Below are 25,788 nucleotides of genomic sequence, written 5' to 3' on the forward strand. Positions count from 1 at the left end.
TTGTTGCCCCCTAACTGCTCATAGTGCATAAAATAATATTTTATTGCATATTGACTAATGTACAACTGCCATATAACTGTTGCAGAATCACTGTACAACCTTAAACTGTGCTATAGAATTTTTTAACCATTGTCAAAGAATTTATCCTGGAGCTTCTACCAAAAAAAGAAAGCTACAGCTATGGCTGATAGCCCATAAAAAATGAAACAATCATTCTTACTTTTTCAGTATCTCACTGAACAGCAGAAGCCCCTGTTTCTGCAATTCCACATTATTCAGCAGGAGTACTTGTTTCAGGCTTCGTACTACAGGCTCAATACCTAGGAAAAAGTTATTTTCAAAGGCACCTCTCAGTTGTACAATTTGACCTTTTACAAAGCAGAAATATAGTCAGAGAATAATCATATTTAGTTGCTCTTATACAGACTTACACTAAGCAACCAGCTGTGAATTATTGAGTAGTAACTGTGATAACCATTACCTCACTGGCTTAACTGCATGCACTAATTCATATTTATTTATTTATTAGGATTTATTTACTGCCTTTTTGATGGAATTCGCTCAAGGCGGTGTACAGTAGGAATGGGTGTAGACTGAGCATTGTAGTTAGTGAATGGTACCTTAAAACATGTTGTCACAGTTGCAGACAGTGAAGATGTATTTGCCTCCTCAACAGAAGGAGGTAAGTGTATCCAAGCTACCTATAAGTACACTTACTGCACAGTAAAGTGAAGTTACTCACCTTTAGCAGGTGTTCACCAAGAACAGCAGGACATACATTACCACAGTTGGGTGATGTCATCCAATGAAGCCCTGGCACGGACACTACCCAGCATTCTGATTATTTCAGAATCCTTTGACAATTGTATCATGCATTGACTACTGCTACAAGTTGTGCTGCAGAGATTGCTGGAGAGAGAGCTACTATTTTAACACATAGATGATACCTATGTTTTACACCTAGTGGTTCTTTTACCCTTGATGCAGCCCTGCAAAGGACAAAACATGGTCTGTGTTGGGCATCTGGTTCTTTTATCTATTGTAGTGAATAAAGTCATTTTAATTATAAGATTTTCTTCAGATCTGTTTCTTTGCTTTTACCACATTGGATCTTGTGGATTGTCTGCCCTATTTTATTTTTTGGTCTATCCTGTTTGGGTAAAAAAGAAACATAAAACAGAGTGGACTGTCTATAGGATTTAGTCCATTTCAGATACAAGATCAAGGCTATCTTGTAGTCCAAGGTGTACAGTGCGCTTTCACCAGGATGAGCATGAGGTTTTGTGAAAAAGTTTGGCAGAACAACTGACTGATTACGGTGGAAATCCGACACTACCTTCAGAAGAAACTTAAGATGTATGTGGAGAACCACTTTGTTGTAGTAAAACTTTGTATAAAGTGGATCAGTTACTAGGGCATGAAGTTCACACACTCTACGCACTGAAGTGACTGCCACCTAGAACAAAACTTCCCAAGTCAAGAATTTCAGAGGGCAGGTGTCAAGCAGCTGAAAAGGAGCTTTCATCAGCTGGGTAAAAATGACATTTAGGTTCCAAGACACTGTAGGAGGTTTAATTGGGGGCTTAGTCAAAAGCAAACCTCTCATAAAACAAAAATCTAGAGGCTGTATGAGATGAGTTTACTGGTAAGTGCCAATTGCACTGAGGTGGACTCTTACAGAATTGGTTTTGAGATCAGACTCACAAAGGTGTAGAAGGTAGTCAATCAGTTTCTGTGTATGGCTGGAAAAGCAATCTAAGGCCTTGCCCTCCTACCAGATGGCAAAACTCTTCCACTTGAAATTATATCACATGTTAGTGGAATCTTTCTTGGAAGCAAGCAGGACCTAGGAGACACCCTCGTGTAGTTGAAGGGATGCAATTTCTACTCTCTCAACATCCAAGTCATGAGGGCTAGGAATTGGAGATTGAGATGCAGAAGAGACCCCTTATTCTGAGTGATGAAGAATAGAAAACAGTCCAGTCTCCACAGATCTTCAGAGGATAACTCTAGAAGTAGAAGGAACCATATCTGCCTGGCCAGTAGGCGCAATGATGATCAAGGTTCCTTACTCCAGCCAAAGTTTCAGCAAAGACTTTCCCATGACAGATATTTAAGGATATGCATAAAGAAGACCTTTCCCCAAATCAAGGAGAAAGACATCCAATGATAGCCTGCTATGTGATCTCGGCCTGGAACAGAAGGACTTTGTTGTTGAGATGAGTGGTGAAAAGATCCACAGAGGGAGTACCCCACTCTCAGAAGATCTCCCGGGCAACACCCATGTTGAAGGACCACTCGTTTGGTTGCATTACTCTATTCAGTCTGTCCACCAGGCTTTTGCGTTTCCCCTTCTAGGTAAGTGGCCCTGAGCACCATGCCACATCCCGACTGCTTCCTGACGTAAGAATTATGAATCTCTGCCTCCCTATTTGTTTACATAGTATATTGCAACCTGATTTTCTGTTTGAATTAGAATAATTTGGTGCATCAGCCAATCTCTGAAAACCTTTAGAGCATTACGGATAGCCTGCAGTTCCAGGAAATTGATGTACAAATGAGTCTCCTGAGCGGACCTTAGACCCAAGTGTGAAGCCCATAGACATACGTTCCCCAGTCCAGGTTGGATGCCATCATTGTCAGCATCATGTGTGGAGGAGGAATCTGGAATGGACACCCCAGGACCAGATTAGGCTGACTTGTCCACCATAAGAACAACTCAGTGAGTTCTAGAGTAACAGAGATGATGTCCGCTAGATTCCCCAAGACCTGATACCACTGGGCCTCTCTCGATACATACCATGGGTATGACATACACAGTAGAAGCCATATGGCCTACCAACCTCAACATTTGCCAAGCTGTGACCTTCTGGCTTTGCTAAACCTTGTCAGCAATGTTGATCATGGCATCAGTCCTGGGAGTTAGAAGGTAGGCTTAAGCCTGAACTGTGTCTAGCAGGGCTCCACTGGACTCCAATTGTTGAGCTGGGAAAAGATGTGGCTTTGGTTAATTTATAATTAACCCTAGTAACTCCAGCACCTGAATGGTTCTCCACATGGATTCTTGAGCACCCTCCTGAGATGTGCTCTTGACCACCCAGTTGTTCAGATAGGGAAATACGTGCACTCCCAGTCTGCATAGCAACAGCGTGACTATGTCAAGGCATTTTGAGAAAACTCTGGGAGCGGACACAAGGCCAAAGGGCAGGACACGATACTAGTAATGGAGTTTCCCTACTCAAAATCTTAGACAGTTCCTTTGAGATGGTTGTATCTGAATGTGGGTATAAGAATCCTTCAAATCCATAGAGCATAGTCAATTGTTTTTCTGTAGAAGAGAAAAGAGTTCCTCTGCAAGCACATCCTGGTGCTGAGATCTGAACTTTGACACTTGTGGTAGGCAATTTGGAGGGAGCTCTTGCCAATGAAGGGCATAACCACCCCAGACTATTTCAAGAACTCACTAGTCCGAGGTTGCAAAGGGTCATCTTGCTTAAAAACAATTCAGCTTCCTTCGTACTGGTAGGTTGTCTGGGACAGTCATTTTTACAGTGGCTATGCTCTCCTGAAGCCAGTCAAAAGCTCGCCCCTTGCTTTTTATTGGGGAGCTGTCTTGGGCTTTTGGGCACATTGTGCAAAAAGGCAGGTACAGGGGCCCTAAGATTGCTGGAAAGGGCAGGCAGGGGGCATATACCTATCCCTATGAGAGTAGTAGGATGTCCTCTGACCAGTGCCCAAAAACGTCCAAGAAGTGGAGGCCGCAGAAGGAGTGGGCCAAGACAGGAACTTCATGGTATCAGTATGCTTCTTGATGAGGTCACTGACTTCTTTCACTTTGTCCCCAAAATGGTTATCAACTCAGCAAGGACATCTGGAGCTTCTCTTGAACCTCTGGATCTAGGTCTGAAGCATGCAGCCAGGTGAGTCTGTGCATGCCAGTACTCTGGACACCACATCAAAAGCATCATAAGTGCCCAAGGCCAGTGCTTTTGACACTCCTTCTGCTTGGCTACTAACTCATGGGATTGTGTGGCTTGCTCTGCAGGCAGAGTGTCTGCAAATTCTGCTATACTACACACCAAGTTCCACAAGTGGATGCTTTTGTAGAGCTGGCAGGACTGTGTGTGAGATATAAGCATAGAGCCCTAAAAAACCTTTTTCCTAAAAAATTCAAGAGTCCTAGCTTCCCACCCTGGCATAGGTTCTGGTAATCTCCTTCATGGTACTGCAACCACCCACGAAAGCCGCTAGGTTAGGTGCAAGAACTGAAAGGCTCTTTATTGCAGGTTTGGGATTATCTGGGCAATCCACTTTGAAAAGTCCTATATGCCCACATTGATAACAAACACGCTCATACCTAAAGTCTTTAGGTTTTTGTGGAACACTGGAGAGTTTGATGACAGTCTCTGAGGTTGCAGGGATATTTGGTTTAGGGCACTGGCTGCCCTTAGGTACTGGCTGATGATTATCTTTGCTAACCAGTGAGCCATGAAAATGTCAGACAACTCAGCCGATTTTTCTGGAGTATGGGGCTGGTGATCGTGAACGTGTTCCCTCACCTCTGGATGACAACGCTGAAGAAACTGCTTCAGGACCATCAGGTTTTCGCAGTCCTCCAGGGTTTTAACTTCAGGTCCACTGAAGTTGGCTCCTGTCTGGGTTCTTTATTCCAGTGTCTATTATTCAAGCTAAAGAAGGGTTTGTAAATAAGTCAAGACTTTGCTCAAGTTTTTCAAAAAAGGTGAACTCTGGGGACAGTATGTTTAGGGAGAACTTATTTATTGGTAATTGATTTCTCACCATTAGGGGTTTGGCATTCACTCTATAAAAAGAGAGTTTAGATTGGGGGATACTCTGACGCTGGGTGCTGCTGCTGTGTGCTGGGTGGGAGGGAGACCTGGTGCTAGGTGGGAGGGAGGGAGGCCTGTTGCTGGGTGGGAGGGAGGCTTGATGCTGGGTGCTGCTGCTGCGTGCTGGGTGGGAGGGAGGCCTGGTGCTGGGTGGGAGGGAGGGAAGCCTGCTGCTGGGTGCTGAGTGGGAGGGAGGCCTGCTGCTGGGTGCTGCTGCTGCTGCGTGCTGGGTGGGAGGGAGGCCTGGTGCTGGGTGGGTGGGAGGGAGGGAGGCCTGATGCTGGGTGCTGCTGGGTGCGAGGGAGGCCTGATGCTGGGTGCTGCTGCTGCTGCGTGCTGGGTGGGAGGGAGGCCTGATGCTGGGTGCTGCTGGTGCGTGCTGGGTGGGAAGGCGGCCTGGTGCTTGGTGGGAGGGAGGGCTGCCTGGTGCTGGGAGGGAGGGCGGGCAGGAGGGAGAGGAGGGTGGCTGGATATTTGTGGCTGGAGGGGAGAGGAGGGTTGCTGGACATGGATGGAGGGCCAGAAATGAAGAAGAAAGGAGGAAAGTAAAGAAATAAATGGAAAGGAAGCCCCGGAAACAGATAGAGAGCAGCAGAATCAGCGACAAGGACCAATATGGATAGAAAAACAAAATCACCAGACAACAAAGGTAGAAAAAATCATTTTATTTTCATTTTAGTGTTTGGAATATGTCCAATTTGAGAATTTACATCTGTTGTCTTATTTTGCACTGGGTATACTGGAGCTGTAATAGCTTACAGAAATGATTTATAATTAAAGAAAATCATGTTATTTTTTTCTCCTATACTAGTATAATATTTTCAATGATGTCTGTTTATATGCGCCATGGCTGGTGTAAGGGGTGTGGCTATCATAGGGGTGGAGTCTTATGTGGTGACCCCGCCCATAATGAGTACCGGCACTTTGCGATAAATAATTCGATTTTGGGTTGCTGTTTGGGCACTTAGTCTCTGAAAGGTTCGCCATCACTGGCCTAAAACATAACATGCACCACCTGCTGGCCAAACTAGAGAAACACACTTCAAGAATTAATAAAGGTAGTTTAACAGGCTTAAAACACACTGTTCTGTCACAGTTACTGTTAGGAGAACAGATTAGATTCAGACTTTTAGTGTTGGTTCATCAAAGTCTATACCAGGATTCATCTCAATATTTGACTGAACATCTTCAATGGTTTAGACTGCGGTGAGCACTCCGCCTGTTGGGGGTGCCATGCTTTTGGCTCACGAGGTTGAAATACACACGGAAGAGGATTTACTCCATTGCTGGACCAATAGAATGGAATAAACTGCTGGTGAATCTTTGGAAGCAGAACAATTTGATGGATTTTAAAAGACTACTCAAACATTTGTTGTTACAGGCTACCCTTGGACTATGACTGTATAGCCTTCAGAATTATTGACTGATGGACTGAGTTTGCCTGTAGTACTGAATATTGTTAGTGGCTAATGTTTTTTAAAATGTTTTTATTATATATGTTACTATTATACTTCGCTTTGGGTAAAAGTTGATTATAAGTTGAAATAAATCTAATCAAAATATGATGTTTCTGGACAATGACTGCTGGCTTAGCTTTTTATTTTTATTTCTGGACTGTGTATCCTTTTTTATAATGCCTTGGGTGAACACCAGAATCAAGTACTCAAAATCTGTGAATTTTCCTACTTGACTCGTTATTGGTGTGGTGCGTACTGACAATTTCACAAGCTTAGCCCTTAGCCATTCAAAGAGAACCCTAGGGCTTGCTTCACACCTACCCAAAATCTGTCCTTCACACTTCACTAGCCAGACAAAAAGAAGATGCATACAAATTTGTGGAAATGAGCAATACTTTTGGTGTGGCTTGGCGGCGTCTTTTAGATACTATAGCATTTATAGTGGTATAGGTTTTTTGGTATTTCATTGTTTCATTTCTGCACCAACTCATACCATTTTTGTTCTTCCAGAGTGTATGATCCCTGAGGCAGACTGGTGTTTCCCGTCGAAACAAGGCCCCATGTCAGGTCTGCTGCAAGAGTAGTGGCCAATAAAGATTTATATACCACTCATTCAGTTGTGAAAGTCTTTTTGGTTCACCCTTGCTCTTGGATTTGTTTGTATTGCACATTGGGAGTTCCTTTACCTTTTGGTTTTTTTGTTGTTGTCTTTTTATAAATCATTTCCTTCCCTCTCCCTATACATGCTGCACATAATAAAGAAAACCAGAGTTGTAACATACCATACACAGTGTGGCATTTTGAAAAGAAAAGTCTCTCCTCAGTCAACAGCAGCAGACAACAATAGAGGGACCAGATCAGGACTTCACTGGTGCAGGAAAGCTGCTCAAACAGGAATTCTGTACATGTAAAGGGAACAAAAACAGCAAAAACATATTGCAGTACTGCCCAAATCCAAAACTCAGGCTTATATAGGAACACACTTCACACCTTCCCCCTTTCAGTAACATAAGCAAAAACCGCAAACAGCAAAGTTAATGTGGTATTTTTTGAGAATATGAAGCAGTGCAGTCATATGGCTGCTGGAATATACTTGTAAGAAGAGCACATGACCATGAAGTCTTGCAAGGTGTTTTCCTTGGACTGGAAACCAACTCTGTTTTATATACTCTGTGTGGTTTTAAACAGATCTTTTAAAAAGAGGGCACTATTCATTACAGAAGTATGCTGGCCTACCATTTCAAACACTAAGGGGCTAGTTTATTATTATTACATTTGTATCCCGCGCTTTCCCACATAATGCAGGCTCAACGCGGCTTACATAGTAATTTGAAATACAAAGTTAATAGAATTTTAATAAAATAGTAGAAAACAATGTAAAGTTGGGCTTAGTAGTGTATGATAAGTTGAGCTAGATAATATATGATTAGGATAAAAGAGGGTAGACAGAATAGGATAGTGTAATTTGGGAGAAAGGGTAAGGAGGGATAAAATTAAGGAGAGATGGAAAGAGAAGGATGGGAGGTTGGTATTTAAGTCAGAACAGAATTGGGGGTGGAAGTTGGCAAGATTAGGTTGGGGCATTTGGGTAGGCTTGCTTAAAGAGATGAGCTTTCAGCATTTTTCTAAAGGGCAAGAAGTCGTTTATTAATCGGATTGGTCTGGGTATAGTGTTGCAAAGCTGGCTGCCCAAAAAGGAGAAACTGGATGCGTAGTAGGTCTTGTATTTAATTCTTCTACAATTGGGAAGGTGCAGGTTAAGATAAGTTCGTGAAGAAATAGATCTGTTTCTAGCAGGGAGGTCGAGCAATTCATTCATGTAGCCAGGGGATTCGCCGTGGATAATCTTGTGGGTCATTGTGTTGATCTTAAAATTTATTCTTTCTTTGATGGGGAGCCAGTGAAGCTTTGCTCGAAGAGGTGATGCACTTTCAAATTTTGATTTGCCAATAATAAGTCTGGCAGCCGTGTTTTGGGCTGTTTGGAGTCGCTTCAGTATTTGGGTTTTGCATCCTAAAAAGACACTGTTGCAGTAGTTGGCGTGGGTAATAACAGTAGACTGTATCAGGTTCCAGAAAGTGTTTAGTGGGAGATAAGGCTTCACTCGTTTCAATATCCACATCATATTAAGCATTTTCTTTGTGGTGAGCTTAGCGTTGTTATCAAAAGATAAATGGCTGTCTATCATTACTCCCAGTATCTTTAAGTTGTCAGATACGGGGAGTTTGACATCAGGGGTGTTGAGAGTAGTCGGGAGATAAGGGGAGTATTGGGAAGAGAGAACCAGGCACTGCGTTTTTTCTTTATTTAATTTTAAAAGCATTAGCCCAGGAGGTTAGAGTGGTAATGGCAGTATTGATTTTGTCGTGGATTTCAGATAGATTGAATTTAAAGGGGATATATATGGTGGCGGAGCAGGTGAGGGAAGAGAGGTTGGTGGTTGGGAGGCGAGGATAGTGGAGGGCAGACTTATACGGTCTGTGCCAGAACTGGTGATGGGAGGCGGGACTGGTGGTTGGGAGGCGGGCAATACTGCTGGGCAGACTTGTACGGTCTGTGCCCTGAAAAAGGCAGGTACAAATCAAGGTAAGGTATACACATACAGTATGAGTTTATCTTGTTGGGCAGACTGGATGGACCATGCAGGTCTTTTTCTGCCGTCATCTACTATGTTACTATGTGATGTCATCGGCGTAAATGAAAGGATTTAGACTATGTTTGGTTAGTATTCTGGCCAAGGGGATCATCATAAGGTTGAAAAGTATCGGGGAGAGTGGAGATCCCTGTGGTACTCCACATTCTGATGACTATGGGGATGATAGATTTGTAGCTCCTTTGACTTGATAGGATCTGGTAGTAATGAAGTTATTAATCCAGTTGATAATGTTTCCCCCCGGTCCCAAGTTTGTCCAAGAGTTTGGTAAGGATTGAATGGTCAACCATGTCAAAAGCGCTGGATAAGTCATTGTAAGAGGATGATGTTGTATCAGTTTGCTATTTCAAGTCTGAATTTAGATATTAAGGTTAGAAGACCCGTTTCAGTGCTGTGGGCAGGTCGAAAGCCCGACTGGGACTCATGGAGGATGGAGAATTTCTGAATATATTCATTAAGTTGTGAGGTCACTCTGTTTTCCAATAATTTGGTGATTAGAGGTATGGATGCAATTGGACGGTAGTTGGTAACGTCATTCACAGGTTTCTTTGTATTCTTTGGGATAGGTGTTAGTAATATGTTACCGTGCTTGGTGGGGAAAGAGCCTTTTTGAAGTAAAAAGTTTAAGTGGGAGGTGAGATCAGAGATAAAGCATGAAGGGGCGCTTTTCAGAAGGTAGTTCGGGCAGGGGTCAAGGTGGCATTGAGGCGTATTTTCAAAGCACTTAGACTTCCAAAGTTGCATAGTAACCTATGGAACTTTGTAAGTCTAAGTGCTTTGAAAATGAGCCCCATTGTGATCTAGAGAGTTTTGATATGGTTATGATGACTTCTTCAGTAGTAAGGGGGGTAAAATTAGTCCAGTAACGGTCAACAGGTGTTTCAACAGTTCCAGGGTCCAGTACGTCAAGGAAGGTGTCAATAGTGGAGTTATCTTTAGAGATTGAGTTACGAAGATTAGTTACTTTTTCTCTGAAGTATTTTGCCAATTGATCTGCAGAAGGATGATTTAAAGGTGATGATATCACTGGATCTGTGTTTAAGAGGTTTTTTATAAGTTGGAATTGTTTCTTCATGTCTGTGCCAAACGTTGAGATTTTTTGTGTATAATAGGTTCTTTTAGCATGTTTGATGGCATATTTATAGTTTCTTTGCGATTGTTTCCACGTGTGTTAAGCAGTTAGCATTAAATTAGCACAAGCTGTTAAAACATGAGAATGGTACCAGTTAATGCATGATGTACTAACTGCACAACTTGTTATAGAGAGGGAAATGGGAGGATTATAGGCAGAGAATGAATGTGACCTGTTTATTGCAATAAGTGCACTGTCACTGATGCAGTTAGTGCCTCCTTCTTTGGTAGCCTGACTCCTAAGTTACACTACTGCTAGGGCCAGAGGCTCCATTTTGAACCCAGGCCAGTAACAGGGTCCAAGCATCTGGGGATTGCTCCTGCTCCCCAACAAGCACTAGAGAACCCCTGGTAAAAGTGAGGGTGGGGGGAGGTCCAGGGTCTTAGGTAAAGATGTCATAAGAGTTCCGGGGTTTTCTGTGAGGATGTTTGGGGGGGGGGGGAGTCTGTGGTCCTTTGTAAGGATGTTAGTCAGGTCCAAGGTTAAGAACATAAGAATAGTCATAATGGGTCAGACCAATGATTCATCTAGCCCAGTATCCTGCTTCCAACAGTGGCCAAGCCAGGTCACAAGTACCTGGCAGAAACCCAATTAGTAGCAACATTCCATGCTACCAATCCCAGGTCAAACAGTGGCTTCCCCCATGTCTATTTTAATAAAAAAACTATGGACTTTTCCTCCAGAAACTTGTCCAAGCCTTTTTTAAACCCAGATACGCTAACTGCTGTTACCACATCCTCCGGGAACTAGTTCCAGAGTTTAACTATTCTTTGAGTAAAAAATATTTCCTCCTATTTGTTTTAAAAGTATTTCCATACAATTTCATTGAGTGTCCCCTGGTCTTTGTACTTTTTGAAAGAGTGAAAAATCGATTCACTTTATCTGTTCTACTCCACTCAGGATTTTGTAGACCTCAATCATATCCCCTCTCAGCTGTCTGTTTTCCAAGCTGAAGAGCCCTAATCTCAGTGGTGGCCCTACTGTTAATCCACCAGAGGCAGGGGCCTCAGGCTGCACTCTTGTGAAGTGGCATCTCCCTGTAGAGTTAAAAACCTGCATCAAGACACTACAATGCATCACTAGCCTGCATCATGAACCTGACTTTTACAGTCTTAACCATTTTAAGACCTAATACAGAGGCCTGATACTATGTAAAGGCCTCGAGTCCATAAGGAGTCATCCGGTCAGTTCAAGGCAAAACAACTTGGACAATAACAACTTTTTGTTGTTATATTATTATCAGCATAGAAGTCATTGCAGGGACTTCATGTCATCATGTTCCAGGACATCTGGCCCCAAGACGTTGGGAGAAAGGTATAAAGACACCATCCTTGAAGGTGTTATCAGTTAGCTGGTATGCGAACTGTCGGAAACTTGGTAACAGGATGCCCAGAATGATGGCTTGTTAAACTGTGGCATTGCCTGCCTGTAGACTTTCCCAGCTGGGGAGTCCACCAGCTGTCTGAGGCCTCATTTATCATTATCAGTTCCTGTGCTACCTTCAGATCCAGTGTCGTGAGTGATATCATCTGTCAGGTCTGAACTATTATCTCCTTATTTGCTGTGAGTGCGTGGGATGTTAGGCATCCTAATATTTCAAGGATTAGGGGAGTGTGAGCTCTCTTAATTATCACCTAGACCCTTTACTATCACTCTGGGTTAGCACAATTCATTGATTAAATCTATTATTGTGAGCTGCCAGTATTGTACAATAAACAGCTTACCTTTCTTTAATAACATCTGAGCCTTGTGTCTGTTACTCTCAGTATAAAGTATATACAGTGGGGGAAATAAGTATTTGATCCCTTGCTGATTTTGTAAGTTTGCCCACTGACAAAGACATGAGCAGCCCATAATTGAAGGGTAGGTTATTGGTAACAGTGAGAGATAGCACATCACAAATTAAATCCGGAAAATCACATTGTGGAAAGTATATGAATTTATTTGCATTCTGCAGAGGGAAATAAGTATTTAATCCCTCTGGCAAACAAGACCTAATACTTGGTGGCAAAACCCTTGTTGGCAAGCACAGCGGTCAGACGTCTTCTGTAGTTGATGATGAGGTTTGCACACATGTCAGGAGGAATTTTGGTCCACTCCTCTTTGCAGATCATCTCTAAATCATTAAGAGTTCTGGGCTGTCGCTTGGCAACTCGCAGCTTCAGCTCCCTCCATAAGTTTTCAATGGGATTAAGGTCTGGTGACTGGCTAGGCCACTCCATGACCCTAATGTGCTTCTTCCTGAGCCACTCCTTTGTTGCCTTGGCTGTATGTTTTGGGTCATTGTCGTGCTGGAAGACCCAGCCATGACCCATTTTTAAGGCCCTGGCGGAGGGAAGGAGGTTGTCACTCAGAATTGTACGGTACATGGCCCCATCCATTCTCCCATTGATGCGGTGAAGTAGTCCTGTGCCCTTAGCAGAGAAACACCCCCAAAACATAACATTTCCACCTCCATGCTTGACAGTGGGGACGGTGTTCTTTGGGTCATAGGCAGCATTTCTCTTCCTCCAAACACGGCGAGTTGAGTTCATGCCAAAGAGCTCAATTTTTGTCTCATCTGACCACAGCACCTTCTCCCAATCACTCTTGGCATCATCCAGGTGTTCACTGGCAAACTTCAGACGGGCCGTCACATGTGCCTTCCGGAGCAGGGGGACCTTGCGGGCACTGCAGGATTGCAATCCGTTATGTCGTAATGTGTTACCAATGGTTTTCGTGGTGACAGTGGTCCCAGCTGCCTTGAGATCATTGACAAGTTCCCCCCTTGTAGTTGTAGGCTGATTTCTAACCTTCCTCATGATCAAGGATACCCCACGAGGTGAGATTTTGCGTGGAGCCCCAGATCTTTGTCGATTGACAGTCATTTTGTACTTCTTCCATTTTCTTACTATGGCACCAACAGTTGTCTCCTTCTCGCCCAGCGTCTTACTGATGGTTTTGTAGCCCATTCCAGCCTTGTGCAGGTGTATGATCTTGTCCCTGACATCCTTAGACAGCTCCTTGCTCTTGGCCATTTTGTAGAGGTTAGAGTCTGACTGATTCACTGAGTCTGTGGACAGGTGTCTTTCATACAGGTGACCATTGCCGACAGCTGTCTGTCATGCAGGTAACGAGTTGATTTGGAGCATCTACCTGGTCTGTAGGGGCCAGATCTCTTACTGGTTGGTGGGGGATCAAATACTTATTTCCCTCTGCAGAATGCAAATAAATTCATATACTTTCCACAATGTGATTTTCCGGATTTAATTTGTGATGTGCTATCTCTCACTGTTACCAATAACCTACCCTTCAATTATGGGCTGCTCATGTCTTTGTCAGTGGGCAAACTTACAAAATCAGCAAGGGATCAAATACTTATTTCCCCCACTGTATAAGCATAATGTTGGACAGTTATGATTAGGATTGCTAGGATGTGAGGTAAGTCTTGGTTTTGTTTGTAAGATTTCCAGAGTACTATGATAAATTATACCCCTCACTCATTGCTAATGCCCTTTTGGATTTGGTGATATGTGCTTCGTCCCCACATATTTGAAGGTTCCACTAAGACGCAGTGTTTTTCACAATACATTCTAATTATATTTGGAGGTCACACCTTTGATTTATAATGGTTTTACACCATTGTACTGCTAATGTGCTAGTGTTAAGCACACATTTTAAAAGTCATACCTTTGTTTGGTATCTGAGCCGCCATGCTGCGTGCTGTCTTCAACTGCTTGCACGGATTGTGTTTATTTTTCTCCACTGAGCACTTCTGTGGAACGTGGCAGAAGTAATTTGTAATTTACAACTTACTGTAAGAACTGTTAACTGTTTAAAGGCTCATCATTTTTTGTGTGTTAGTTTGTAAAGCTGTTCCTTTTATAGCACCTGTGATGAAGGTTGCAGCGGTTTCTGTGCTGTCTGTTTTCACTCTCTGTATCCACAGAATATTTAATTGCCTTCAGTGTTTGTGCTGATAACAACAAGTAAAAAGCACTAATGAGCTTTCTTTAAAGTTGCTTTGTTAAGTTGGGCAGCTACCATAACTATTCAGAGTGTTTAATTGTCTTCAGTGTTTGTGCTGATAAAAGCAAGTAAAAAGCACTAATGAGCTTTCCTTAAGTTGGGCAGCTGAATAGCTACCTTAACTATTTTAAACTACTCTGATTTGGTTGCAGAGACATGGTAGACAGTATTTTGAATGCAAGTCATTACACAGGAGCTCTAGTCAGTCTGGCAGTCGCAAACTTTAACAGCATTTTTGAGACCCAGCTAGCTAGGAGTCATCAGGGATTAGGAATTACTCAGGTTATTTGCTCAAACTCAGAATAAGCAAGTAACTGAAGCCAGAGATTACACCTCAACAAACGTTTTGTGGCCTTCTAAGGAGTGAATCCATTTAATTTGGTTTCCTGTAAATATGGCTTTTAAATTGAATCCCACCTTTAAAAGCAGGTTAAGCCAAAATGCAGGTACGGTTGAGACCCACGTGCACCTGATAAGAGGAGATTAAGCTCCGTGGTATGCTGAGGAGGGGCAATTAATATGTCTGTGTTACCTGAAGAAATACAGGACAAATGACAGAGCAGAGATGATTGGTTTCATCTCTGGGGGAAGTGTCCCAGATGTTAAAGCCACATTGCTCTGGGCCTGCCAAAAGGGTCTGTGCATCGAAGGAGATGTCAGCCAAAGGCAAGGATGAAATTTAAGGCAGATGAGTCTGTAGCAGGGAGAGAACCATCCCAGGGACAGAGTAAAGAATAAAGCATTTCCACACCTCCCATTCAATTGAGCATTCTCACGTCTCCTATTTCTCTAGAAGTATGCCTGTTTCATGTTTTAAAGATACAGATTTTTAGCTACCATTTTATTCACAGGGTTAGAATAAAAACAAAAAAGAAAAAGGTTTGTAAAAAAGTTTGCTAAAAGAGCAGTTGCCTCTAAAATGCATTAGAGGGCAGCAAAGCGCTTAACTGCATTTATGATGACTTTTAAGGGAAAAGAATAATAAGATTTCTGTTTACATGGCATATTACTTTCTGAATTGTTAAGAATGGGATGATTGTTCAGAGAAGAATTCTTTATGATTTCTAGCAATTAATTACATTTTGTAGGTAATCTAATAGGACGTTTCTGCTGGGAACTGGTAATTCTTATATCATAAGAATTTGCTTAACCATGTACCAACTATCCTTTAATTGCACTTTATTATATATCACAAGTATATCAAACCTTTAAAATCACATATCAAAGTTAAAGCAGCTACACACACACACCTACATTCATCCAAACCTTACACCTAACCTATCTAATACATTACACATGCCTGCCTACAATATTAAAAATGTAGCAGTAAACTCCCGCTCCAGTTGAAAGTTCCTTCATAAAACTTCCTCTCAGAAATTTTACTAATTGTCCATATTATCAGCCAACACTGTTATTGCTGCTCTTGTTGCTCCTTCCAGAGTATCTTCCTCAACTCCACATTTAGCTGCTCAGTACTGACAAACTTTTCATTAACTTGGCAGGCATTCAATTGTAACTTCTAGGTCCTTGAAACAGGTCTTCACAAACCAAACCCTTTATCGCACACAGTTTCCCGTACTCTACACAGTCTGTGTTTCGCTACATGAGCGTCATCGGGGGTCGTAAGTACATAAGTACATTATTGCCATACTGGGACAGACCAAAGGTCCATCAAGCACAGCATCCTGTTTCCAACAGTGGCCAATCCAGGTCACAAATACCTGGCAAGATCCCAAAAAAGTACAAAACATTTTATACTACTTATCACAGAAATAGTGGATTTTCCCCAAGTCCATTTAATAACGGTCTATGGACTTTTCCTTTAGGAAACCATCCAAACCTTTTTTAAACTCCACTAAGCTAACCGCCTTTACCACATTCTCTGGCAACGAATTCCAGATTTAATTACACGTTGAGTGAAGAAATATTTTCTCTGATTTGTTTTAAATTTACTACATTGTAGCTTCATCGCATGTCTTCTAGTCCTAGTATTTTTGGAAAGCATAAACAGACGCTTCACATCTACCCGTTCAACTCCACTCATTATTTTATAGACCTCTATCATATCTGCCCTCAGCCGCCTTTTCTTCAAGTTGAAGAGCCCCAGTCGCTTTAGTCTTTCCTCATAGGGAAGTCATCCCATCCCCTTTATCATTTTCGTCACCCTTCTCTGCACCTTTTCTAATTCAACTATATCTTTTTTGAGATGTGGCGACCAGAATTGAACAAATATTCGAGGTGCGGTCGCACCATGGAGCGATACAAAGGCATTATAACACCCTCATTTTTGTTTTCCATTCCTTTCCTAATAATACCTAACATTCTATTTGCTTTCTTAGCCGCAGCAGCACACTGAGCAGAAGGTTTCAACGTATCATCAACGACGACACCTAGATCCCTTTCTTGGTCTGTGATTCCTAACACGGAACCTTGCATGATGTAGCTATAATTTGGATTCCTCTTTCCCACATGCATCACTTTGCACTTGCTCACATTAAACGTCAACTGCCATTTAGACGCCCAGTCTCCCAGTCTTGTAAGGTCCTCTTGTAATTTTTCAATCCTCCCACGATTTAACGACTTTGAATAACTTTGTGTCATCAGCAAATTTAATTACCTCACTAGGTACTCCCATCTCTAGGTCATTTATAAATATGTTAAAAAGCAGCGGTCCCAGCACAGACCCCCGGGGAACCCCACTAACTACCCTTCTCCATTGAGAATACTGACCATTTAACCATACTCTCTGTTTTCTATCTTTTAACCAGTTTTTAATCCACAATAGAGCACTACCTCCTATCCCATGACTCTCCAATTTACTCTGGAGTCTTTCATGAGGTACTTTGTCAAACGGCTTCTGAAAATCCAGGTACACAATATCAACCGGATTCCTAAAACAAATTGATCAACAAAATGCATATGTATCTGCTTATCTCACACTTTAAAAGTTTTCTAATATAATATCGCCCAACTTACAATTGTTGATTGCACCTCATTTATGGATATCGGGTAGACAGGAACTCACAGCACTTCCATGCGGACATGTCCCAGCAAAAATGCTGTCGCATGTGTATGGAGTGCTCCAATTCTCAGCGGTTTTAAACACTCTACACCCCACCCATACACACATTCAACCATTCAACCTCCCTGTTGAGACCAAAGGGAGCAATAGCATTACACAAGGAGCTGAGATTTTTAGACGACTCAGATTATGTGTCAAGATGGAACGATATTATTTCCAGGTGTTCCCTTGATCTCATGTAAATTACCATTGATAAATTGAATGAGATCATACGTAAGAGTACAGAGGAATTGAATACACAGGTAGATTGATTGAAACAAGGAAGTGTGGTGGAGAATTTTGATCAACTTTATACGAACCATTTATTAAATATGGATAGATATCATCAGAAAATACCTTCACAGAAAGTAGCTAAGTACAAGAGGGATGAGTTGGACTATATGAAAGGGTTCATATACCCTTGGATGGATTGGAATAGAAAGTCTAGATGCACTCGTAAGAACAAGCAAGTGTCCTTCATTAGTTCTTCTAGTGATTCCTCAGGAGATGAAAGTACTGAAGTGGGGAGGCCACAATCTGGGGGGATAGCTAATGGTGAAGGTAAGAATTTTCTGCCCCCTTTTTTAGGGGTCGAGAATCAGCGACCCGAAGGAAGTGTAGTGACGCCAGTAACACGGCCCAAACGACAACTGAAGAAGGCGTATCAATAGTTCTCAATTTATCACCTAAGTATCTCTCGGCTGCTCAGCAACAGGTGTTGTCCTTGGGCCTTTCATTTGTTCCCACACAGTTAATGACGCCTTTAGTGTGTGGGTGGCATTGTACAAATGTTTTTGTAAACTGCGTTTACATTTACATTTTTCGGATAGGGAAAGTACAGTGGGGTGTATGGAAAAAGGGGGGGGAGAAGCAATCTTCATTTTTTCAGAAATATTGTTTACCTTCAGTATGGGTCCCTCTGGGACCAGTTGATCCGGTGGGTATTGCATGAGTTGGGGACCTTAGAGAGTATGATGGGTAAAGGTCATCACAATTTAAGTAAAATACATAAAGAAGCCCTGGATCAATTACAACAGGACCACACGATTGTGGTCAGTAGGGCGGATAAGGGAGGGGGGGTGGTAGTGCAAGATGTTCAGGAGTATCGTCAGGAGGCTATGAGGCAACTCTGATGAAACATGCTATGTGCAGTTGGACCAAGATCCTACGGCCCGATATCAGCAGAATATTTTTGAAGTTCTGTCTGAGGCTAATAAACGGGGGAGTGATATCAGCCCGAGAATTTAAGTATTTGTACAAGCAATTCCCAGTGGTCCCCGTAATTTATTTTGCACCCAAAATTCATGAGAGCCTCCACCATCCTCCTGGTCGTCCTACTGTTTCTAGTAAAGGGTGTCTGTTTGAACCCCTTTCCCAATTCCTTGATTTTCATCTGCGTCCATGTCTAAATAATATTAATGTCAGGCTTCTTCCCTGGAAGCACTGGGTTTTTTGAGCCCTTGGACCACTACCGTGGAGCGGCAGTGGCAGGCAAGGTCACCTTCAAAGCAGAGACGAGACAAGGCTGGACTGGAACCCCGGACTGGAGTTCTGCACTGGAATACACAGGACTGGAATGCTCCGGATGGGTGCGCTCTGGACTGGAACCCACTGGCCTGGTACACACTGGAGTGGAGCCCACTGGACTGGAACACCCGGGACTGGAACCCGCTGGACAGGAACACACTGGACCTAGGTTTCACCTACGCTTAGCCAACGTTCCCCAAGGGTTGAGCCCTCAGGTTCGGGCAGCCGGCAGGGCTTACAGGAAAACCGGAACTGGAACTAGCAAGCAGGAACAACAGGAATCAGGATACAGAAGTGCCCCCAGGCACCTAGGCGAAAGCAAGGCAGACAGGCAGGGAATGTCCGGGTTCCGGCAATAGTCAGGTCTGGCCACAGGCAGAGAATATCCAGGAACAGGCAGTAGTCGGGTCAGGCAGCAGGCAGAGAGTAGTCAGATTCAGGCAACGGTCAGGTCAAGTAGCAAGACTATGGCTGGAGCTCCAGCAGCAAGGAGTACTGGCAGCGGACAGGACTAGGGCTGAAGCTCCAGAAACAAAGGAAAACACACACGGGAAAACCAGATAGCTAAACACAAGAAAACTAGTAAAGCTGTACACAAGCTAACAAGAAAGCTATGCCAAAGCTAACTAGTCACACGCTAGGAACTCACACAACACAACACACCACACAGGAGAACTAGTAAAGCTGTACACAAGCCAACAAGAAAAGCTATGCCCAAGCTACTAGTAACAAGCTAGAAACTCACACTGAACTGGACAAGGTAGCAGTGCACAGAGCTCCAGTCTCTAAGTGATTAATAAAGCCCTTCAACACCTAAGGAGCAGCTGCAGCCATCAGTAAGCAACTACGGAGGCTGTCTAGGCACAAACAAGAGAGACAAGTCCGGCAGCCTGGAAGAACCGGACTGGACTAAAGTCTGGAACGGGTAGGAACAGCAAGACAAACTATGGCAGCCACTGGCTCTGGCCACCAGCGGGTGAGAGGAGCACAAACCAAGGAGCAGGCACAGCGCACACAGAACATAGAGAGACTTAGAATACCTAGGTGCAGCACAGAGGAGCAAACAGAGCCAGGCTGGAGACAGAGGTAGAGCTAACTCAGACAGCACCCCCAGGTGCAGGAGAGTGGAGTAATTAGAGCCATGCTGGAGGCAGCCAGCACACAGAAGGAAAACTACTCCAGAAAGGATATGCAGAAGCCAGCTTAGAAGCTGATCCCCAGAAATAAGGTAAGTCTGAGGGTGGTCACGGCCACAGACATGACAATTAAATCGTATGTAAGACATTCTAATCATTTATTGGAATTGTTGAAGGATTTTTCGGAACAAATATGGTCCAAGGTCATTCTAGTAACACTAGATGTTACTGCGTTATATATAAACATACCACAATGGGCAGCCGTGCAGATGCTGAAACAACTGTTGAATATGTTACAGCTGTCTGAAGGACAAGTATCCCTATTATATCAGATGGCACAATCGATTATTTTTCCAAACTTTTTCAGGTTTGAAGATCAATATTTTTTACAGGTGAAGGGGGTCGCCATGGGGGCCACGGTTGCCCCCACAGTGGTATGCCTGTATATGTCACAATATGGGGAGAATTTTGTGTATAGCTCTTTCTTTTTCTCAGGCGTGGCGGCATGGCTGCGGTATATTGATGTCTTATTGATTTGGAAAGGGGCTGAGGATCAGTTAAAATAATTTATGATTTATTTGAATGAGCAGGACCCCAATATTCATTTTGACTATCATATAGGGGGTGATACAGCAAGACAAACTATGGCAGCCACTGGCTCTGGCCACCAGCGGGTGAGAGGAGCACAAACCAAGGAGCAGGCACAGCGCACACAGAACATAGAGAGACTTAGAATACCTAGGTGCAGCACAGAGGAGCAAACAGAGCCAGGCTGGAGACAGAGGTAGAGCTAACTCAGGCAGCACCCCCAGGTGCAGGAGAGTGGAGTAATTAGAGCCATGCTGGAAGCAGCCAGCACACAGAAGGAAAACTACTCCAGAAAGGATATGCAGAAGCCAGCTTAGAAGCTGACCCCCAGAAATAAGGTAAGTCTGAGGGTGGTCACGGCCACAGACGTGACAATTAAATCGTATGTAAGACATTCTAATCATTTATTGGAATTGTTGAAGGATTTTTCGGAACAAATATGGTCCAAGGTCATTCTAGTAACACTAGATGTTACTGCGTTATATATAAACATACCACAATGGGCAGCCGTGCAGATGCTGAAACAACTGTTGAATATGTTACAGCTGTCTGAAGGACAAGTATCCCTATTATATCAGATGGCACAATCGATTATTTTTCCAAACTTTTTCAGGTTTGAAGATCAATATTTTTTACAGGTGAAGGGGGTCGCCATGGGGGCCACGGTTGCCCCCACAGTGGTATGCCTGTATATGTCACAATATGGGGAGAATTTTGTGTATAGCTCTTTCTTTTTCTCAGGCGTGGCGGCATGGCTGCGGTATATTGATGTCTTATTGATTTGGAAAGGGGCTGAGGATCAGTTAAAATAATTTATGATTTATTTGAATGAGCAAGACCCCAATATTCATTTTGACTATCATATAGGGGGTGATACAGTAAATTTCTTGGATGTCAACATTACCTGGCATCAGGGTAAGTTTGTCACTCAATCTTATCGCAAGGACACAGAGTGGAGGAGTGCCCTAGTGGTTAGGGTGGTGGACATTGGTCCTGGAGAACTAAGGAACTGAGTTCGATTCCCACTTCAGGCACAGGCAGCTCCTTGTGACTCTGGGCAAGTGACTTAACCCTCTATTGCCCCAGGTACAAATATGTACCTGTATACAATATGTAAGCCGCATTGAGCCTGCCATGAGTGGGAAAGCACGGGGTACAAATGTAACAAAAAAAAAATCACCTGCTACAGTTGAGAAATAGTATACTGGCAGGGCAGTTTCTCTGGATTGGGAGACTGTGCACTTACATAAGTACATAAGTAATGCCATACTGGGAAAAGACCAAGGGTCCATCGAGCCCAGCATCTTGTCCACGACAGCGGCCAATCCAGGCCAAGGGCACCTGGCAAGCTTCCCAAACGTAAAAACATTCTATACATGTTATTCCTGGAATTTTGGATTTTTCCAAGTCCGTTTAGTAGCGGTTTATGGACTTGTCCTTTAGGAAACCGTCCAACCCCTTTTTAAACTCTGCTAAGCTAACTGCCTTCACCACATTTTCCGGCAATGAATTCCAGAGTTTAATTACACGTTGGGTGAAGAAAAATTTTCTCCGATTTGTTTTAAATTTACTACAAATCGGAGAAAATTTTTCTTCACCCAACGTGTAATTAAACTCTGGAATTCATTGCCGGAAAATGTGGTGAATGCGGTTAGCTTAGCAGAGTTTAAAAAAGGGTTGGACGGTTTCCTAAAGGACTTCTCGTGACACGTTTAAGGAACAAGCACAAGGAATGTCAGCCCAGTTCAAGCAGCAAGGGTACCCTCCTAAAATTATTCATAAGGCAGTAAAGCGGGCATTTAATGCCCAGCGAGAGTGGTTTACTACTTCTGGAAAACCATGAGATACCCCAAGATTGACATGAGTGCTGCCATACACTTTGGAAAGTATGGCGGTGGAAAGAATAGTGAAACGATTTTGGCCAATCTTATCTGTACATGAGCATTTCCAACAGCAATCCCGGTTTACATATATGCATGGGAAAAATCTGGGTGAAGTAATGTCCCACTATAAAGTTTTAATGGAGACGCAGAGGACAGATGTAGTGGGGGCCATGGGGAGTGTGGGCATTTCTCTCATGATGCTTTGTTTGTCTTATTGTTATGTTTATCTTTCCCTTGAATGAGAAACTAACAATTTGTGTTTCTTACTAAAAGTAGTCACTTCTAATTAAATGTCAACTAAATTAAAAGGTTAATGTTTTGCATGTTCATTTACCTACTGCAGGGAGACATGTTTATCCACTCCTACCCTAGCTGAGATGATATTTAACCATCTCTCTGACCTTTGACACAGTTCCGAACAGGCGACTGATAAATAAATTGAGTGCCCTCGGTGTGGGACCTAGAGTAACTGATTGGGTAAAAAATTGGTTGAATGGTAGGAGACAGAGGGTGGTGGTAAATGGAGCTTTCTCTGAAGAAAAGGATGTCATCAGTGGAGTACCGCAGGGATCGGTCCTAAGGCCGGCTCTTTTTAACGTCTTTGTGAGCGATATTGCAGAAGGGCTGTCTGGTAAGGTTTGTCTCTTTGCAGATGATACTAAAATCTGCAACAGGGTGGACACCTTGGAGGGTGTGAATGACATGAGGAAGGACCTAGCGAAGCTAGAGGAATGGACCGATATTTGGCAACTAAGGTTTAATCCCAAAAAATGCAGGGTCATGCCCTTGGGTCACAAAAATCCGAGGGAACGGTACAGTATAGGGGGTTTAGTGCTTCAGTGTGCGAAGGAAGAGCGAGACTTGGGGGTGATTGTGTCTGACGACCTTAAAGCTTTCAAACAGGTAGAAAAAGCGACGACCAAAGCCAGAAGGATGCTTGGGTGCATAAAGAGAGGCATGACCAGCAGGAAAAAGGAGGTGATAGTGCCATTGTATAAGTCTCTGGTGAGGCCTCATTTGGAGTACTGCGTGCAGTTCTGGAGACCGCACCTACGGAAAGATATAAACAGGATGGAGTCGGCCCAGAGGGCGGCTACGAAATTCATAAGCAGTCTTGAATGCAAATATTTTAGGGACAGGCTTATGAATCTCAACATGTATACGTAGGAAGAGAGGAGGGAGAGAGGAGACATGATAGAAACGTTTAAATATCTCAAAGGCATTTATGTACAGGAAGAGAGCCTTTTTCAAATGAAGGAGAGCTCTGGAATGAGGGGGCATATGACAAAGTTAAGAGGAAATAGGCTTAGGAGTAACCTAAGGAAGATTTATTTCACAGAAAGGGTGGTGGAGGCGTGGAATGGCCTCCCAGTGGAGGTGGTGGAGTCGAGGACTGCTCCAGAACAGGTAGAATTAGGGGTTACAGAGGATGGGCAGACTGGATGGGTCATATGGCCTTTATCTGCCGTCATGTTTCTATGTTTCTATGTGCAACTTTCTTCAAATCAGTCATCTTACTTTCTAATTCTTCCTACTTTCTTACTCATCTATATGTTACAACTTTACATTACCCTTCACTACCAATTATAATGTTCTATTACATATTGTGTAGTCATTGCAAGTAGTATACCATGCCATACTTTGTACTGTTACTTGAATATTTTTACTGCTGTAATTGCCTATTGCTCATGTTTGATCTATTCTTATTTTATACTGCCTTGACTAAATTCCTTCAAAAAGGCGGTAAATAAATCCTAATAAATAAATAATAAGTTGGGAGATCACGTGATGCACGGCTAGAGGAAGGCTGTCGTCGTGCGGAGCTCCCTCCTCACCTGCACTTAATTGCGAAATTCCAACAGTGTAGCGGTATTTCTTGTTTCTGCGGACCGAGGTGGTGATCGGGTGCAGAGCAGGGATCGATTTTGTGAAAGCGGAACAGGAGAGCGAACGGAGGATGGTGGCGAAATCGGGGAAAAAAGAAGGGGCGCGGAGTTGCGTACCTGAAGCCAAGATGACGGATGTTGACAGCGGAAGTCCTAAGACAGTGAGCTCCACGTGGGCTGCGGAGGTGGCGGCGGAGGTTCCTAAAACTGCAAAAGATTGCAGACCAGCTACAGGGGATCGATGAAAAACTGGGAAGCATCCAGTCTGAGGTCGCCTTATACAAGCAGAGGTTATCGGACGTCAAGGACTCGGTGTAGCAGCAAGAGAGGTCGGGAGCAGCTTTGAAGCAGCAGGTAGACCGCCTTGAAGTGAAATTGGAGGACCTGGAGAACAGGTCTTGTCGGAGCAACATTCGGATGGTGGGGCTGCCTGAAGCAATCAGAGAAAGTGATTTGCGCTCCTTTTTGGAATCCTGGCTCCCTAAAGTTTTGCAATTACAGCTGACTACAGGCCCTTTGCGTGTGGAGCGGGCCCATAGGCTGGGGCCCGTGTGGAAGGAGGATTCCCACCCTAGGGTGGTGATATTTAAGGTTTTGAACTTTGCCCATAAAGAGGACATTTTTTGGGCGCTTAGGAAGGTGGGGCAGCTGAAATATGAAAACTCTGTGGTGCGCTGCTTTCAAGATTTTTCAAGTGCAGTGTCCTTGCAGTGCAAGGCGTTCCGCGATGTCTGCCAACGTTTATTTGCAAGAAAGATCCAATTTGCTTTACTTTACCCTGTGCACTTGAAGATCTGGCACCAAGGATCTCGGAAGTTCTTCACAACAGCAGAAGATGCATTGAAATTCATGCAACATGATTTGGATGCAGAGAAGCCGGCATGGACCTTAAGGCAGGAGAAGCTGAGTAGTTGGCTGGGACTGTCAGGTATCTGGTGTAACGCTGGGGCCAAGTGTTCCTTTTACGCGAGCCAGGGTGCTTCGTTGGCATTGTTATGTTGGACTTTACAGTTTAATAGAATGATATTGGGATTGGTTTAACTTTGGAGGTTTTGGGTGGTCTGTGGTTTTTCGTGGGCTTTGTGGGAATTACAAGGAAGTGGATGGGTTTGCAACAAGTGTTGGGATAAGATGATTTATATTTGGGTAAGGAGCGAGTGGGGAGTGTGTATGTGGATTGGTTATAGAGTGGGAGAATGTGTGAGGGGGTTATGCAGTTTAATTGTTGTGTGGGTGGGGAGGGAGCGCGCGTGATTAGGCTCTACAGGGGCTATGAGGATTTTTGTATGGGGACGGGGGGAGGGGGTTGGAAGGGGGCAGAGGGGGTTGGGAGGGAAGGGAAGGGGGGAGGCTGAGGAGATGCCTGGAAATAATTTGGAGAAGGTTTTGTGGGAGCGGGTGGCTATGGTCTGGGGGACATCCTCTGTTGTTTTTGAGATTGAGAAATTTTGCTACAGGATTAGATGAGTATTGGCTTAATGGGGTCACTTAAATTAGTCTCTTGGAATGTGTGGGGGGGGGGGGGGTAACCTCGCCCATTAAGCGTACCAAGGTACTGCAGGCACTGCAAAGGCAGAGAGCCGATGTGGCTTTTATACAAGAGACAC

At 43.6% G+C, this 25,788-nt stretch overlaps 1 protein-coding gene across 1 annotated transcript in view; it reads right to left on the minus strand.

Annotated features, from left to right (window-relative positions):
- The window catches only part of MEI1 (meiotic double-stranded break formation protein 1), a 669,052-nt gene that overhangs the window by 402,108 nt on the left and 241,156 nt on the right, over nt 1-25,788 (minus strand). The window contains exons 9-10 of the mRNA XM_030213469.1: nt 7,090-7,206; nt 221-320 (exon numbers count right to left, since the gene is read on the minus strand). Coding sequence (XP_030069329.1) covers nt 221-320; nt 7,090-7,206 — 217 coding nt within the window. The remainder of the gene's footprint in view (nt 1-220; nt 321-7,089; nt 7,207-25,788) is intronic.

This window comes from Microcaecilia unicolor, chromosome 1 (assembly GCF_901765095.1).
Source record: "Microcaecilia unicolor chromosome 1, aMicUni1.1, whole genome shotgun sequence".
NCBI lineage: Eukaryota > Metazoa > Chordata > Amphibia > Gymnophiona > Siphonopidae > Microcaecilia > Microcaecilia unicolor.